Raw genomic sequence first — 18,382 nt, 5'->3', positions numbered from 1 at the left:
ATGTGTTCCTCAGGAACTATGGAAAATAGAGAAGTGCTAATACTATTACCACTAAAAATATAAAAATTAGCCCGGTGTGATGACTAATACCTGTAATCCCAGCTACTCAGGAGGCTAAGGCAGGAGAATCGCTTGAACCCAGGAGGTGGAGGTTGCAATAAGCCAAGATTGTGCCATTGCACTCCAGCCTGGGCAACAAGAGCAAAACTCTGTCTCAAAAAATAAATAAATAAATACGTTTTTAAAGGCAGCAAAACAGTCAAACATTTACACGGTTATCATTTTTCACTATTACATGCACTATAATGAGCATATTTATAGCTGCCATTTGTATACAACCATAACCCACTTATGGTAAGTTCTTAGACTATTGAAGAGCAAACTCTGAAGGACTCCAGAATTCGATTCCGAATAACTTCATTAAAATCCATCCATCATTTTTTCATATAGATACGGCTCACCCATGATCCTTTCATAATCATTAAGAATAGAAGAATACTGAAAATACAGATTTTACCTTGGCCTCTGTGAGATACAAAAGACCTTGAAGAACAGTTTCCTTTTATGTTTGCTAACTCTATCCACAATAATGCCTAAGCATATGTATTTCTGTATTTCAAAGAAAGCATACTATATTGCCCAAGTAGTTATTATTAGGGAAGCGTGCTCCTCGTACTCAAGACCCTATCTGATAGCACGCTATCAAACAAGAAAACAAAAGAGCCATCCAAACCAAAGGAAGTGTTTTGTTCCTAAGTTACCTCATCTGCCTTAGCTTTGCTTGCTCTTTTCCGAAGTGTCAAGACATAACCACATCTGCCAACTGAATGCCACACTGCAGACTTGTCAGGTACATGTCCATAAAAATTGGTTATTATTAGATGCTTTAGAATGGTTCTACTTTTCAGAAGGAAAGAGATCCATTTGAGCATGACTTCTGGGTTAAATTTTAAACATCTACATATAGTCTCCAGTGACCACAGGAATGAACATGTAGCTGTCTTACTAGTAAGATTAACTATTTTTTGTAACTGAAACTTTCTGCAATGAGTCAAATTTGTAGAAATTCTGCTTCACATAATCCAATATCACCTCACCAGAACTGGTATTTGTTCTACATGATCAATTTATTTGGCAAGGAGATTTTAATTTTATAAACTAAACCTTAAAAGACAAAAATCAACATTCAGGCAGCCTTCACAAAAATACCCTGCACTTGTATAGTGCTTCGCCATCCTCTTTACTCCTCAAGAAGTCACTTAGAGCTATCCTCCCACTTTACAAAAACGGCAAATAAGGGTTACACCAGGGAAAGAACTGGGTCAAGAGTGAACCATTCATAACCCAGAGGACATTCAAATGTGGAATGTCCTTTTCATAACAGCCTATCTTCCCCAAGAATCAGGGTGAAACAAGGTTAATGGGCATCAAACTAATAAGAACACTTGAAGTGAAACCTTGCTCTTTATGATTTCCCTCACTATCTTTAATATTTTTTGTTTTCTTTTTGAGATGGAGTTTCGCTATTGTGGCCCAGGCTGGAGTGCAATGGCACTCTCTCAGCTCACTGCAACCTCTGCCTCCCGAGTTCAAGCAATTCTTCTCCCTCAGCTTCCCAAGTAGCTGGGATTACAGGTGCATACCACCACACACAGCTAATTTTTGTATTTTTAGTAGAGATGGGGTTTCATCATGTTGACCAGGCTGGTCTCAAACTCCTGACTGACCTCAGGTCATCCACCTGCCTCAGCCTCCCAAAGTGCTGGGATTACAGGCATGAGCCACTGTCCTGGGCCATCTTTAACATTTAATAGGGCTAAAACTATTTCCTCTCAAAAGAGTTGTTCGAGGAATAGGGAACCTAGTTATCTTGGTTCCACTATTTATTAATTATATGATTGCTGTTGACATTTTAAGTTGTGGTGTTCATATCTGTTGTACACATGGGATTTCACATGTATACCGTTTTACATGTATTTCACATTTATACAGTCATTTAAAATTAAATGCGATCATGTATGAAAATGTTCTAGCACAAATAATGCTCAATAAAATATTTACTGAATGAATGAGTGCCTGGAAAGAGTATATACTGCATATGTCCAAAACAGTACAGACATTTGCCTGTAGCAAATCTATTTGCATGTTTGCCTAAAAGTAAGGGGTTGTCACTACATACAGAATATAACTAAATATACCTGTTATCCTAATAAATTCTTTCTTTGAATTTTGCCTCTATCCAGACTGTTTCACTATTAACTGTAAATACCTGGTAAGCCATGTAATAAACCTAAAACAAGCATTAAGTATAGCTTTGAAACAACTTGTCACTATAAATGCACTTAAGTGGAGTATTACGGAATCAAAAGCAAGAGCTGCTTCTTGACTTTTAAATATATTAAATAGGCATTTGGTAGTATTCATGTTTTTTACAACTGATTTTTCTAATCTACAAAACATTTGACATTTATACACACTGCAGCAAGGAAAATGATGAACACAGTGTTTTTAGAGTTAGCATTTGCTGTTTTAAAAACTTACTGAGAAATGTTGAAGCAAGTCTTCTTTTTCTTCCTCAATGAATCCTCCAACTGTTAGTGCTTTGGGGCGATGGTCCACCACCATGTGATTTAGTGAGCCCCTTCCTCTTCCTCCACGCCCTCGGCCTCTTCCACGACCTTGAGAGGACATGGTCTTTCCTCGACCCACAGGTAAAATACCTAACCGTGCAGCCTGAATAACAACAAAAAGTAGAATGCAGCATATATTGTTAGATTAAACCTTAAAAACAAAGGAAAACTTTTTTTTTCTTTTATTTTTTGAGATGGAGTTTCACTCTCGTTGCCCAGGCTGGAGTGTGATGGCGTGATCTCGGCTCACTGCAACCTCTGCCTCCCGGGTTCAAACGATTCTCCTGCCTCAGCCTCCCGAATACCAAGTAGCTGGGATTACAGGCATGCGCCACCACACCTGGCTAATTTTGTATTTTTAGTAGAGACAGGGTTTCTCCATGTTGGTCAGGCTTGTCTCAAACTCTTGACCTCACGTGATACACCCACCTCAGCCTCCCAAAGTGCTGGGATTACAGGTGTCAGCCACCATGCCGGCCAAAGGAAAACTTTTTTGAGATGTTAAATGTGGTGGGGCACTAACTCCTTTTAAATCTCACCTCAACCTGTAACTGACTGAGTTTTTTCCGTAATTCTGTGGTGTCTTCTCCTGAGGACAGCCTCTTGTGGAGGTCCAGTTCAGTATCTAATAACTCCTTCTGGGCCTTTGGAAAAATTGAAAAAAAAAGGTATTTTTTAGATAACTTACAAGATCTTCTCCAGAACATTATAGTTACACAATGACACAGAGAATGAGAGGATGCAATAAACATGGGTGTTTTGAAAAAACTAACTTTACAGATATAGTAGTGTCAACACGTAAAAAGTAAATGGGTATCAGTGAAAAATAGTAGGCATTAGACGGCTTAAAAATCAGATCCTAGGAACAGACACCTGAGATGAGGGAGCTCAGAATAACTGTCACATAATAAAGTATCACAAATGAAACACAAAAGAGCAAAATAAATTACATAGTAAAAATGTATTTATAGTACAAAAGTAACAGCTACATAATTACTACCAGATTGGAATCCATAACTGTTGCCATTCTCTTTTTTATTAGAGACAAATTATTTATCAGTCTTTAGGAGACATGACTGCCAGTGATATTTTTCACCTCTTTAATTTTTAAAATGTGCATATATATTTTCTATTAATTAGAAAAAAATTCAATAAAAAACATTTTTATTATACTTTTAAGAAGAAATCTTAAACATTTTATGTTTCTATACTGATAGAGAACCATAATTTCAAATTTAATGTAATATTGCATATAACAATTTACATTCTACATATCTGACAAATTTATTACCGGTTCTGAGAGGACTAGAATTGTCTATAATCACACCACAGAACCGTGGTATAATGGAACCACTGTCTAAACCAAGTACAGGCAAGGAAACAGATAGAAATTAATAAAATTAGACTTAAATAGATCTAGAACTTCTGATTATTCTTTTTAATAACATACCACATTTTTACTCATATGAATAGGCAGGCTACTTTTTTAAAAGGATGGTTTTATTACAATACTATTACAGCATTAAAAAAAACACTGCTGAAATGGGAAATACCTCTTTCACTACCATCACTCTAACAGTGTCATCTTCAGCAGGGAACCAAAATATTCACTTAAAAAACACATCTCTGTTCAAACAGGGTATTATGAACCTCTTCCCAAAAAGGGTACAGAGAATCTGTACAAACACTTAAAAAAAAATTGTGGCAGCTGGGTGCAGCGGCTCACACCTGTAATCCCAGCACTCTGGGAGGCCAAAGTGTGAGGACTGCATCTGGGGCAAGCCTGGGCAATATAGTGAGACCTTGTCTCCTTTAAAAAAAAAAAAAAAAGTACTATAATCAGGATATATTTAAGTACAATAATTGTTTGCCTATATTCCTATTAGGATATTAGCTACCTAAGGGTTCCATTGTACTTTCAAGGTGCCAGGCACATGGCAGATGTTCAATAACCCTATGTTAAATAAAAAAATGCAAATAGATACCTCTGTTTTTGTCTTCACTTTAGATGGTGTGGAGACTGCAGAAGATGTTTTTAATTCATCTTTTAATTGTGAGATCTTCTCTCCAAGCTCTTTCAAAGTCTTCATTATATTTGCTCTTTCTTCTGGTTTCATGTTTTTGTTTTTTTCTAACTTGGATATTAACATCTACGAAATAAACAGAAAAAGGTAAAACCATGCTTAATAAACTTTAATATAAAGAAGACTTTAAAAATCACGAATAATACTTTTAAAATCAATTCTATACATCAATTCTAGCATGCAAATAATGAGTTCTTGTTTTACCTTTTGGCATTCTATTTGTTTTTCTAACACTTCTTGTCTTTTTTTCCTCATATCTTGTTGTAACTTCATTGCTTCCTATATAAGTGAAAAAGAAATTAATACAGATAACATAATTTGCCACCATTCTCAACTCATTTTTTCTGGGTCCTCCCTGAGACAGACTGTCCCCCTAATAAAAAAATAGCTGACACCAAAGATGAAACCTTTGAGTATATTTTCTCTAACACTTTCAACATAATAGAGTTTATAACTGTACTTAAAAAATATTTAAAATATTGGACCTAATTAGCTATCTCTATGAGATTTATTGACTTGAATGACCTGAATGTCCTTATGAAGAAAAACAAAAGTAGTTTTCACTTGCCAATGTAGTAAGCTAAATCCTTATTTTTGAAGTTTAAAGTTTAAAAATGTGAGGCTAGGCATGGTGGCTCAACCTGTAATCCTAGCACTTTGGGAGGCTGAGGTGGGAGGATTGTTTGAGTCCAGCCTCAGCAACAGAATGAGACCCTGTCTCTACAAAACAATGAACAAAATTGGAGGCTGAGGTGGGAGGATTGTTTGAGTCCAGCCTCAGCAACAGAATGAGACCCTGTCTCTACAAAACAATGAACAAAATTGGAGGCTGAGGTGGGAGGATTGTTTGAGTCCAGCCTCAGCAACAGAATGAGACCCTGTCTCTACAAAACAATGAACAAAATTAGCCGGGGTATGGTGGCACATGCCTACTCAGCTACTCAGAAGGCTAAGGTGAGAGGATCATTTGAGCCTGGGACATCAAGGCTGCAGTGAGCCATGATCATGCCACTGTACTCAACCTGAGCCACAGAGACCTCGTCGAAAAGAAAAGAAAAGAAAAAGAAAAAAATGACATGCAGCTATAGGTTAGAAATGATAGAGTAGGCCGGGAACAGTGGCTCACACTTGTAATCCCAGCACTTTGGGAGGCCGAGGCAGGTGGATCACGTGAGGTCGGGAGTTCAAGACTAGCCTGACCAACATGGAGAAAATCCGTCTCTACTAAAAATACAAAATTAGCCGGGGTGTGGTGGCGCATGCCTGTAATCCCAGCTACTCTGGAGGCTGAGGGAGGAGAATCGCTTGAACCTGGGAGGCAGAGGCCGCGGTGAGCTGAGACCATGCCATTGCACTCCAGCCTGGGCAACAAGAGCGAAGCTCTGTCTCAAAAATAATAATAATAATAATAATAATAATAGAGTAAAATCTATGGATTTCACCAGGAAAATTGTGCCTCCCACCTTCCTGTTAAATCTCTAATTACACTGAGATAGTACATATAAATATCTATTTAATTTGGAAAACCCTATGTGAACTTAATAGGATGACAATGAAACTCAGAACTGAATCATATAGATAATAATTACAAAAGTGTTGTATTTTATATGAATTATCATCTACCTAGGAATTTTAAAAAAGAAAATAAACCCTAGAATTGGAGGGAATAATAGTGTATTTAAAAAAATTCTGAATGGCAATTGTGAAACATTTTTTTCTGTATGTTCATCCTTTTTTTTCCAAGTGTACATTAGAGAAGCTATATGAGCATTATGATGTCATGCCCTACCCACATGAACTGATTTAAAAGTGATAATGTAAGCACTTAACAATTCAACGCATCTTTTCTTCTGTAAGGCAAGAAGAATCAAGACTGTTACCTGTTTTTTTTTAAGCACTTCTTGAACATCATGAGATTTAGACCCTGAACAGAGCTTTGAAGGTGTCTTTAAGTTTGAGGAGCTGTAAATCAGTTTTGGATGGCCTGGAGTTGAAAATATCTAAAAGATAAAGAAAAAAAAAAGCACACACAAATATAATTATATCTAAAGAAAACAAAAGCACACACAAATATAATTATATCTAAAGAAAAAAAAAGCACACACAAATATAATTATATCTAAAGAAAAAAAAGCACACACAAATATAATTATATCTTAGAAATGCTTAGAGTAATTTTTTAGAAACGATGCATATATTTCTACTCTTCTTAGGATTTAAATTTTCTTTCTACATTTAAAAACTTCATTATAAAATCTAGTTCTTTATTCATAAATTTGTCACCCAAAAGATAAAAACAGCCTTACTGCCCTCCTGTTAAACACAATTTCACAAAATACCAACATCAGACAAAGCTGCTCTTGTGACCATAACAGATCAAGACAAAATGAAGACCACTCCCTAATCATGACTGAACAGAGACAAAAACATGAATGCTATCCAAACCATAAAATGACTAAACATAACGTTTATGCCAGGAATGACTGCTGCTTCTTTACCATTTACTACTTTAGCCTCATTCCAGGTAAGATTTAGTAAGATATCCTATTACAGAATTTATGCCTGTTTCCTTAAATCCTTCTAAATCATCTAACTTAGCCGAAATCCTAAAATAAGTCCTTTTGGCACACACAGTTGCATTGTGTACCTCTCACTGAATAATAAGTTGAATTTGTTTGGCTACAGGTGGTATCTGGCTGGAGGGTATCATAAGTTGTTTTTTGTTAGGTGAAGTGCCGAACAAAAACCCTTGTTTCCAATAACTGAAAAATCCTTCTAAGAATTCAGCTACGTTTTTTTTTTTTTTTTTTTTTTTAATTTTTCCTTTCTTCCTTTTTTTTTAAAGACAAGGTCTCACTATGCTGCCCAGGCTAGAGTGCGGAGGTGCAATCACGACTTATTGCAACCTCAATCTCTTGGGCTTAATCCCACCTCGGCGTCATGAGTAGCTGGGACTATAGGTGCGAGCCACCACACCTGGCTGGTTTCTTTTCTTTTTTGTAGAGATAGGGTCTCTCTATGTTGCCCAGGCTGGTCTCAAACTCCTGGGCTCAAGTGATCCTCCCACCTCAGCCTCCCCAAGTACTAGGATTAGAGGTGTGAGTCACTGTACCGGTCTTCTTTGAAACTTTTTAATTAATTTTGAATAATATAAGAGAGAGAGAAAATAATAGTAAGAAATCCATGGAAAATTCAATCTCATAAATAATATATCCAAATGTAAGACTTCTCTCAATCACCACAACACTTAATTATCATCAAAACTAAACTAGTTTACACAGGAAAGTCCTGCATGTACCATAAGAACCTTGTATAGCTGATGTTCATGTTATCATTTATTTTATTAAAACGGCAACAACTAAAATTTACTGAGCACTATTTATGTGCTACACATTCCCCTCTTGGGCTTTTTTTTATTAACATAAAATTAACATTAAAGTTTTAATTCCCATAGCAACAGCTAGTAAGAGGCAGGTTAAGTCAGTCAGGGCCATCTGACTTGAAACTCTTTAATCACTTTTTTTTTTTAAATAATGGAATTTTTGAAACACACAAAAGTACCAAGCAGCAACAATAATCAATATATAAAATAATCTTCTTTATATCCCCAACTAACTATATTCTTATCCCAAATATCATATGATCCATAATATTTCAATTATATCTCTAAAAGATATGGACTCCTTTCATTTTTCAACATAATGAAATTTTCACAATATATAGTTAAAAGGCAATAACACTTCTTTAATATTAAATATTCACCTCTCCAGTTCCAGCTTGTAATTTTCTAAACAATTTCCTCCCATTTGAAATGGGATCTATTAAAGTCCATGTAAGTATAACTTGTTATATCTCTTTGAAGTCTCCTTTACTTCATAGTTTCCCTCTCCATTTCTTGCTTTTCGTTGCAAATTGTTTGTTGAAGAAACCAGGTCACTCATCCACTAGTACTACCCCACAGGATTCTATGGTACCCTTGAAGATGTCCCTCTATACCCCAAATTTCTTTTAAATTAGTGGGTAGATCTAGAGGTCTGATCAGATTCGTTTTTCTCTTTGACAGAACTCTAGTATTCTCTGACACTCTCCTTACTTTCTAGTTTGATACCATATTCTAGGCTCATCTGCAATACTGCCAGTCTCAGGTCTGGAGACAGCTATTTCTTCAAGGTTCCCTGGATCCCTTTGAGTGCTAGGGATGCTCAATGACTGGGCTGGTCATTGTTTCTAGACCTTTTCAGTGAATAGAATTGGGAAACGTTTGGGGAATATTTTGTTGCCTTTCTTTCCCTTTAAGATAAAATACAACCTGAGTTTATACTGATAGTTTCTATTCAAATGCAGGACTACAGCATATTTACTTAATCTTATCTATCTTCTATCTCTCTTTTCAGCCACACTGAAAATCTCAGTTGTCAAGGACATCAGCATAATTCCTCATTTTAATTACCCTACAATGCTCACAGATGGGTTTCAGAATATCAACAATGCCAATGTTGATATGATTTCTTTAAATCGTTTTTTGTCCTCAGGGTATATCACACTAGGAATATATCATCAAATCACTGTTTTAAAGCACTCAATACAGATATGCTAGTTCATGGGTTTCACTTTTCTTTTCACTTTTTAGGGATTACTTCTATTTCATTTATACTTTATAATTACATTCAGAATTGATTTACATGGTTCCAAGTCAAATCTACAAAACAAGACATAATCAAAAGTCATCTAGCTTCTTCTATACTTGCCATAACCACAGGATTTAAATAATATGAATTATCTTTTTGGTTTTTTCCTGTTATAAGCAAATACTTCTCTGTGTTCACTGCCTCTACTTTTTCACACCAGCAGTAGTAAACTATGTATTTTTTCTTCCATTTTGCTTTTTTACTGAATATATTCTGATAATCACTCCATAGTACATATAAAAATATTCTTCATTCTTTATATAGTTGTATATTTACTGTATAGATATACTACATTTGCAGTAACCAGTCCCCTACAGATGGGCATTTGGGTTGTTTCCAGTCTTCTGTTATTATAAAGGGTATATCATTACTAGCCTTGCACATATGTCTATCTATATTTTGGCTAGTATATCTTTGACATAGATTCTTAGAGGGAAGATAACTAGTTTAGTAATGCATATACATAATTTTGGCAGATACTGTACTGCCAAATTTCCTTTCATGAGGGTTGTATCATTTAGTTTTTTCAATCAACATCTAAATCTCAGATCATTTGGAATTTATACTGGTTTATGATATAATAAAAAAAAAAAGGATCAGATCTTATTTCATCTTTTCCCTACTGGCTATCCAGTTATCCCAATACCATTTATCAACATGTCTATAACTTCCCCACTGATCTGGGACACTTTGTTATTATATAATAAACTCCTATGTGCAATTGAGTCTATTTCTAGATTTTCTATTCTGTTCCACTAGTCTTGTCTATTCATGAGTCAATATCAGGTTGTTTCCGTTACAGAAGCTATATTGTATTTTTTGGGATAGCATGCATTGCTGCTCTTCCTCTGCAGTTTTCTTTGCTTTTTCTGCTTATTTTTCTTTTTATTTAGCTCTCTTTGTAATAATCACCATGCTCAAAAGTTATAGTATAGATACATTACTAAAAATAAATTACTTAAAACATATTTCAAAGTTTGGTTTTTTTACTATGACAGAATACCCTTCACTAAATTCTTAAAAGATGAAATTAAAGAAATTAACTAATAAAGACACTTATCTATTAATAAATATCTAAAATTCGGCTGGGTGCAGTGGCTCACGCCTGTAGTCCCAGCACTTTGGGAGGCCGAGGTGGGTGGATCACCTAAGGTCGGGAGTTCGAGACCAGCCTGACTAACATGGAGAAACTCCGTCTCTACTAAAAATACAAAATCAGCCAGGCATGGTGGCGCATGCCTGTAATCTCAGCTACTCAGGAGGCTGAGGCAGGAGAATTGCTGGAACCCAGGAGGCAGAGATTGTGGTAAGCCGAGATTGTGTCACTGCACTCCAGCCTGGGCAACAACAGCGAAACTGTCTCAAAAAAAAAAAAAAATTAAATACATAAATAAATAAATATCTAAAATTCTCAAATTCCTACTTCACTTTGTTTTTGTTTTTGTTTTTTGAGACAGTCTTGCTCTGTCACCCAGGCTGGAGTGCAATGGCGTGATCTTGGCTCAATGCAATCTCCGCCTTCTGGGTTCAAGTGATTCTCGTGCCTCAACCTCCCGGGTAGTTGGGAATACAGATGCCTGCAACCACGCCCTTCTTATTTTTTTGTAGTTTTAGTAGAGATGGGGTTTCGCCATTTTGGCCAGGCTGGTCTCGAACTCCTGACCTCCGCTGATCCACTCACCTTGGCTTCCCAAAGTGCTGGGATTACAGGTGTGAGCCACCACGCCCAGCTTCCTACTTAACTTTGAATAGGAAAAAAATTTCATTAGCAAATTTCTGACTGCAACATGGAAATTAGAGAGGTATACCTACCACACTTAGGTTAGCTGTCACAACTGTCTTGACTGTCTGGCTGATAACTAATTTATTTTGTTAATTCACTGAATGATTCTAAATGTATCTGAAGCTCCCAAAAATGCCTACCTGGCAATCTTCTCCAGCACCACCAGACTGATTCAATAAATGTGATGCATCACTCTGGTTACCACCTGCATGTCCAAGACGATGTTTAACAGGAACTTTGTTAAGAACATATGCACCTGATGTCTGTGGTTTGCTCATCATCTGCATATACAAAATAAACACTTATGTGGCAGAAGTTTAAAAACATGCCTAGGAATGATACAAATTTAAGATGATTACTCTAGGGAAGAAGATAAGAAAATGGGAATGGGAAGGTGCTTCCATTATCCATAAGGTTTTATTTTCTAATGACACTGGTGAATATACAAATGATTGATAGATTATTCATACTTTTTGGAATGTCTAAAACATATCACAACAAAATGCATGCACCTACACACAAAAAAACAATTATTTTTTAATGTTTCCTCTGGTATGCAATGCTCTGAAAGAATTAGAGGGTCTTGGCTGGGCACAGTGGCTCATACATATAATCCCAGCACTTTGGGAGGCCAAGGCAGGTGGATCACCTGAGGTCAGGAGTTCAAGACCAGCCTGGCCAACATGGTGAAACCCCGTCTCTACTAAAAATACAAAAATTGGGCAGGCATGGTGGCATGCACCTGTAGTCGCAGCTACTCGAGAGGCTGAGACGGGAGAATAGTTTGAACCCAGGAGGCAGAGGTTGCAGTGAGCCAAGATTGCGCCACTGCACTCTAGCCTGAATGACGACAAAGCGAGACTGTCTCAAAGAAAAGAAAAGAAAAAAATAAAAAGAATTAGGGGGTCTTAACTGACAGTGGCTTAATATGAATAACTGTGAAATGATCACTTCAAAAACATAATGCAATATTGGGCTGTACTAACAGAACCTGTCTAATGATCACCATGAACGTGATAGTACGAACTCTTTTCTACACTATTCATCCAACATCTAGGGGAAGCATTCACCTTTGGGCCCTTACATGAAGTGGGATACAAGTGGGATAACTGAAAGAGAATTTAGATGCAAATGAGCAGGATGATAAATGGAGTTGACACCATGTACTATAAGGAATACTTTTTAAAAATCTGAATGCATTTACTCTAAGCATGAGATTTATCTAGGTCAGTATCTGAATGGCTCTGATGTGTGGTATTTTGTTCTTTTGTTTTTTCCTTCCTTCATCTATTCAATCAAATATGTTTTGAGCAATATGTACCAGGTATTGTTTTAGGCACTAGGGATAGAATGGACACAACAGGCAAAATTCCAGTTCTCTTGGAGCTTCTATACCCATTTTTAGAAGGAACGTATAATTTTTTTTACATGAGAAACAGGAGGGCAAATGGGTAGACACAAAAAAGACTGATTCTAATACAAAATAAAGAAATAGCTCTACAGTCAAAGTTGCTCAGTGGTAGATGGTTATTACACTTTAGTGTGCATAACAATAACTTAAGAGTACTTGTTAAACATGTATATTTATAGGCCCCATAGCTAGAGACTGACTCTACACAGGTTTGAGAAGGTGAAGCCCAGGAATTTGCACCCAGGTAAGTGATTCTGATGTAAAATAGCATGTCTCAAACTTTAAGGTATGTAAGAATCACCTGGAGAGCTTGTTAAAACACAAATCCTTGGGCCCCACCCATAGGGATTCTGATTCAGTAGGATGGAGTATGGCTCAAGAATCTGCAATATTTCCCCCAAGAATCTGCATTTCTAATAAGATCCCAGGAGACCAGATGCTGCTGGTCTGCGGTTCAAATTATGAGTAGCTCTTATGTAGAAGACCCAAGGACCAGGAACTGAAAAATACTGATCTAGAGGGTGTAACTAAAAGACCTTTAATTCCCAGTGAACCAGATTACCTTCTGGATACCTCCGTGCACTGTTGAAGGAGCGGACTGGGCCACTAGCACCTGCTGCTGATGAAGATGCTGTGGCAGGTGATGATGCTGCTGTGAGAGGTGACTAAGTGTTTGCTGTTGTTGCAGGAGCAGCTGTGCTGAGGACTGTAGTGTTGGTTGCTCATTATTTTCCCTATGCCACAAGACTCGAATGAATCGGTTGTTTAGAACTGCTTCTGTGCTAGAAATGGCTTTCCTGGCCTCCTCATTGGTAAGATATTGGATTAGGGCTGCTTCTGGATCACCCTTAAAAGCAACCTTGAAGAAAATAAAACAATATAAATTCCCAAAACCAAAAAACAGTCAAATAAATTATGACCCATTGCTATGTAATGAATGTTTTCCCCAAAATACACATGTTGAAGCCCTAAACTCCAATATTACTGTTTTGGAGATAGAGCTTTTAGGATATAATTAAGGTTAAATGAGGTCATAAGGGTGCATCCTAATGAATAGTATCAGTGGCCTTAAAAGAAGAGAAAATCTGCCCCAACCCCCTCTTTTTCTTTCTGTCTGCCATGTGAGAATGCAGCGAGAAGCCAACCATCTGCAAGACAGGAAGACAGCACTCCCTAGGAAACGAATCATCCAGCACCTTGATCTTGGACTTCCCAGTCTCCAAAACTGTGAGGCTACCCATTCTCTTTCAGGAAGAGATTGCAGAAAAGAACCAAATGAATTCACAAGAACAAACATGGTTTAACAAGTCCATCATAAAACTGGATATACAGATATATGGTGGCATTTACAGCACTTAGAAGAGATGATCAGAATAACCACTGACTCATTTAAACAAGGTGAGCTAATAGAAATTTTCCCAAGACCCATAAAATGCCTGGCTTCTGTCACTGACATAGCCACATTTACCTGGATATTAACAATAGTTCCAAATTTGCTGAAGTGCTCATTGAGCTTGGTAATGTTGTTCAATTCCTGAGGGATTTTCTTGACTTCTAATTTGGTGTTTGTATACTGATTCTTTCGTAAGAACCCTGGTTTATTTTGATTGTTATTTCCTTGCCTAAAAGGAAGATTAATACATCTTAGTTAATTCTCCTACTTCATGCCTAGCCAAGAGAGAAAACCACAAAGAATTTAGGTTTATAATTTTTTTAAGTGCCTTTTGTGGATGAGCATGGTGGTTCACACCTATAATCCCAGAAAACTTTTTCAAAATCCTATGAAACATTATATTCAAAATTCAAACCACAGAAAATATATTAAACAACAAGAAACAGGTTACAGGCTGGGCGCAGTGGCTCATGCCTGTAATGCCAGCACTCTGAGAGGCCAAGGCAGAAGGACTGGTTGAGCCCAGGGCTTCCAGACCAGTCTGGGGAACATAGTAAGACCACATCTCTATACAATAAATTAATTGCATTGATTAATTTGTTTAAAGTGCCTTTTGTGAGCCCTTAACATTCTTCAGAAATTACTAAGCAATTTTCACATTATTCTTTTTTTTTTTTTTGTAGACAGAGTCTCACTCCATTGCCCAGGCTGGAGAGCCGTGGCATGATCTCGGTCCGCTGCAACCCCCACCTCCTGGGTTCAAGTGATTCCCCTGCCTCAGCTTCCTTAGTATCTGGGATTACAGGCACACACCACCACGCTCGACTAATTTTTGTATTCTTAGTACAGTCAAGGTTTCACCATGTTGGCCAGGCTGGTCTCAAACTCCTGACGTCAGTGATCTACCCGCCTCGGCCTCCCAAAGTGCTGGGATTACAGGTGTGAGCTACTACGCCCGGCCGACATTATTCTTATTACGTGAGAATAGAAAAGGTGAAGAGAAAGGTGAACAGTAATAGATTACAAAAAGAAAAGGCCCAACTAACACTTAAAATCATATGCTAAAAAGATCTAACATAAAGATCTACCACAATTATCAAGGACTCTAACATCATTAAATTAAATTAAGGCTAGAACATCATCTTTTTTTTTCTTTTTTGAGGAGTTTTGCTCTTTTTGCCCAGGCTAGAGTGCAATGGTGAGATCTCGGTTCACTGCAACCTCCGCCTCCAGGGTTCAAGTGATTCTCCCACCTCAGACTCCCAAGTAGCTGGGATTATAGGCATGCACCATCACGCCCGGCTAACTTTGTATTTTGGGTTTCTCCATTTTGGTCAAGCTGGTCTCGAACTCCTGACCTCAAGTGATCCGCCCGCCTTGGCCTCCCAAAGTGCTGGAATTACAGGCATGAGCCACCGTGCCCGGCTAGAATATCATCTTTAATGGCATATTTTCAACTTCTGCAAGGGTACTAAGCTATTTTCTTCACCATTTATTTCATTTTTTTTCTTCTTTTCTATCCATTGCCAGTGTGTCAGTAATTTTTAATATTGGGTTAGGTATAGAAATAGGTAGGTACAAATTAGAAATACCTTTTATGGGCCGGGTGTGGTGGCTCACACCTGTAATCCCAGCACTTTGGGAGGCCAAGGTGGATGGATCACCTGAGGTCAGGAGTTCAAGACCAGCCTGACCAACACAGTGATACCCCGTCTCTACTAAAAATACAAAAAATTAGGGGGGCATGGTGCTGGCACCTGTAATCCCACTACTCAGGAGGCTGGGGCAGGAGAATCACTTCACCCCGGGAGGTGGAGGTTGCAGTGGGCTGAGATTATGCACTCCGCCCTGGGCGACTCCGTCTCAAAAAAAAAAAAAAAAAAAAAAAAACCCTATTATAAATATTGTTAACTTTTTAATTTTTACAACATTCTAACGATGTCTTCTAGAACTCTAACTTCAAGATACCTAGTTTGAAAATCATTAATGACAAATCTTATTTTTATGAATTTACTAATGCAAACAACAATAATAATTAGATGCTACTAATTAGCAAATTATCTTACTTTCCCAGCCAAGGTTTCTTTGTGAGTGGCCCGTCCAAACCACTCATAGCTCTTTTTCGACTATCTGGTTCAAGAACTACTCTGGTTATGTTGCTGTTAATCGAAACAGGAACTGGTGGTTCAGTCTGGATCACAATGTTAGCAGCTGTTGGAAACAAAAATTCAAATTACTGAATTTTTCAGGAGTCTCAATGATTAATATATTTAGTCTAAAAGTTAAAAAGTACTATTAATAGCTCAATTACTTTCATTTCTCTTTTAGAAATGCCTAACAGAGAAAAGTTACAAATGCCTTTTTCTATAAAAACATATAGAAATCCATGTTTCAAAACTCAAAGTTAACCTCGATGTAATAAATGACTCAGGCATGAATGATCAATAGATGAAAAAAATATTGGTGAAAGGTTGTTGGAAAACAAGATACTTATGGTGCCAAAGTAACACTCCAAAAATTACATTTACAATGGAGAGCTCTGGGCCGGGCACGGTGGCTCACGCCTGTAATTCCAGCACTTTGGGAGGCCAAGGCGGGTGGATCACCTGAGGTTGGGAGTTCGAGACCAGCCTGACCAACGTGGGGAAACCCCGTCTCTACTAAAAATACAAAAAAATTAGCCAGACATGGTGGTGCATGCCTGTAATCCCAGCTACTCGGGAGGCTGAGGCAGGAGAATCACTTGAACCCAGGAGACGGAGGTTGCGGTGAGCCAAGATTGCACCATCGCACTCCAGCCTGGGCAACAAGAGTGAAACTCAGTCTCATAAAGAAACAAACAAACAAACAAACAAAAACAATGGAGAGCTCTGACAATGATCACCTTATGCAAGCAATCAAACTTAGCACCATTAATGGACATTATTTGCCTCCTGGTGTGATTCAACAAGAAGTTAACCACATCATAAGAATTACATATTATTATGGAATTATGGTTTTATGTGTGGCAATAATACTGTGCTTATATAGGACTGTCTTATTCTTAGATATAAGGTAAAGGAGTTAAAGTTTCACAATGTCTACCACTTACTTTCAAGAGATTCAACAAAAAAAAGGGAGTGGAGAGAAGAAAGAAAAGACAGCATTCATGCCCAAAGGTAATAAAATATTACTGGGAGGCCGGACGCGGTGGCTCAAGCCTGTAATCCCAGCACTTTGGGAGGCCGAGATGGGCGGATCACGAGGTCAGAAGATCGAGACCATCCCGGCCTACATGGTGAAACCCCATCTCTACTAAAAAAATACAAAAAAACTAGCCGGGCGAGGTGGCAGGCGCCTGTAGTCTCAGCTACTCGGGAGGCTGAGGCAGGAGAATGGCGTAAACCCAGGAGGCGGAGCTTGCAGTGAGCTGAGATCCGGTCACTGCACTCCAGCCTGGGCGACAGAGTGAGACTCCATCTCAAAAAAAATAAAATAAAATAAAATAAAATATTACTGGTAAATCTAAATGAAGGCATTCAGATGTTTACTGTGTTTCTTTTGATTTTCTATAGGTTTAAAGGTGGGAAGAAAATCCAAAGCCAATACTATAAATTGACAGAAATATTCTAAGAATCTGTCCTTACAATAAATCACCTGTGGGTAGGAAGAGGTGTACTGAACAAAACAGAAATTAACAACACAAAACTATGCCTATTAAATCCTGAGTATCTCTCTTAACTTTAGCAACTCCACCAAGCAAAGAATAACCCAGAGCTGAATGCCGGGGTAGGTATATGGTTAGGAGTTGGTACATTTCATTTCATCTTTGTCAGGGAAATTATGATGTAAAGATTCATTCACTTGACATTTAGCTATGTGACAGCTCAGCAACTATAGCAGACCTTGGGTATACATTGGTGAATAAAATAGACATGATCCTTGCTCTTGTGGGACTTGTGTTTCAGAAGGCTAATGAAGAAGACAGCAACTGTGATGGCATAAAACATTCTAGAATTTGAGATGCCACTATGTTCTCCTTAAATAGTTTTTATCATTACCAGCTAACATTGCCTAATGCTTTTTTTTTTTAATTTAATGAAGTGTGTCATATTAAAGGAAGGAGGTATAACTAAAGGTTAAATGACTTGCCCAAGACAACAAAGAAATCCTGTTGTATACAAAACATGACTTCTACTCTGAATTCTAGTTCTGGCACTTAACAGCTGCGTGACCTTGGGCAAGTTCTTTAAACCTCTCTAAGCCTCAGTGTCTTTACTTGTAAAAGGGGAGAATAAAAACAGAAACATGAGAGACAATAATATATATGAGGCTGGGTATGGTGGCTCATGCCTGTAATCCCAGCACTTTGGGAGGCCAAGGTGGGATCTGGATCACCTGAGGTCAGGAGTTC

At 37.7% G+C, this 18,382-nt stretch overlaps 1 protein-coding gene across 1 annotated transcript in view; it reads right to left on the bottom strand.

Annotated features, from left to right (window-relative positions):
* RBM27 (RNA binding motif protein 27) overlaps positions 1-18,382 on the bottom strand; it is a 96,275-nt gene that overhangs the window by 19,350 nt on the left and 58,543 nt on the right. Inside the window, exons 11-19 of the mRNA XM_012001537.1 lie at positions 16,056-16,200; positions 14,065-14,218; positions 13,159-13,455; positions 11,326-11,466; positions 6,595-6,714; positions 4,919-4,993; positions 4,616-4,780; positions 3,170-3,274; positions 2,542-2,733 (exon numbers count right to left, since the gene is read on the bottom strand). Of these exons, the coding sequence (XP_011856927.1) occupies positions 2,542-2,733; positions 3,170-3,274; positions 4,616-4,780; positions 4,919-4,993; positions 6,595-6,714; positions 11,326-11,466; positions 13,159-13,455; positions 14,065-14,218; positions 16,056-16,200 (1,394 nt within the window). The remainder of the gene's footprint in view (positions 1-2,541; positions 2,734-3,169; positions 3,275-4,615; positions 4,781-4,918; positions 4,994-6,594; positions 6,715-11,325; positions 11,467-13,158; positions 13,456-14,064; positions 14,219-16,055; positions 16,201-18,382) is intronic.

The sequence above is a fragment of the Mandrillus leucophaeus genome, unplaced genomic scaffold (genome assembly GCF_000951045.1).
Source record: "Mandrillus leucophaeus isolate KB7577 unplaced genomic scaffold, Mleu.le_1.0 Scaffold663, whole genome shotgun sequence".
Classification (NCBI taxonomy): Eukaryota; Metazoa; Chordata; class Mammalia; order Primates; family Cercopithecidae; genus Mandrillus; species Mandrillus leucophaeus.
The sequence above is the reverse complement of the archived record's forward strand: the minus strand, read 5'-3'. Positions and strand labels throughout refer to the sequence as shown.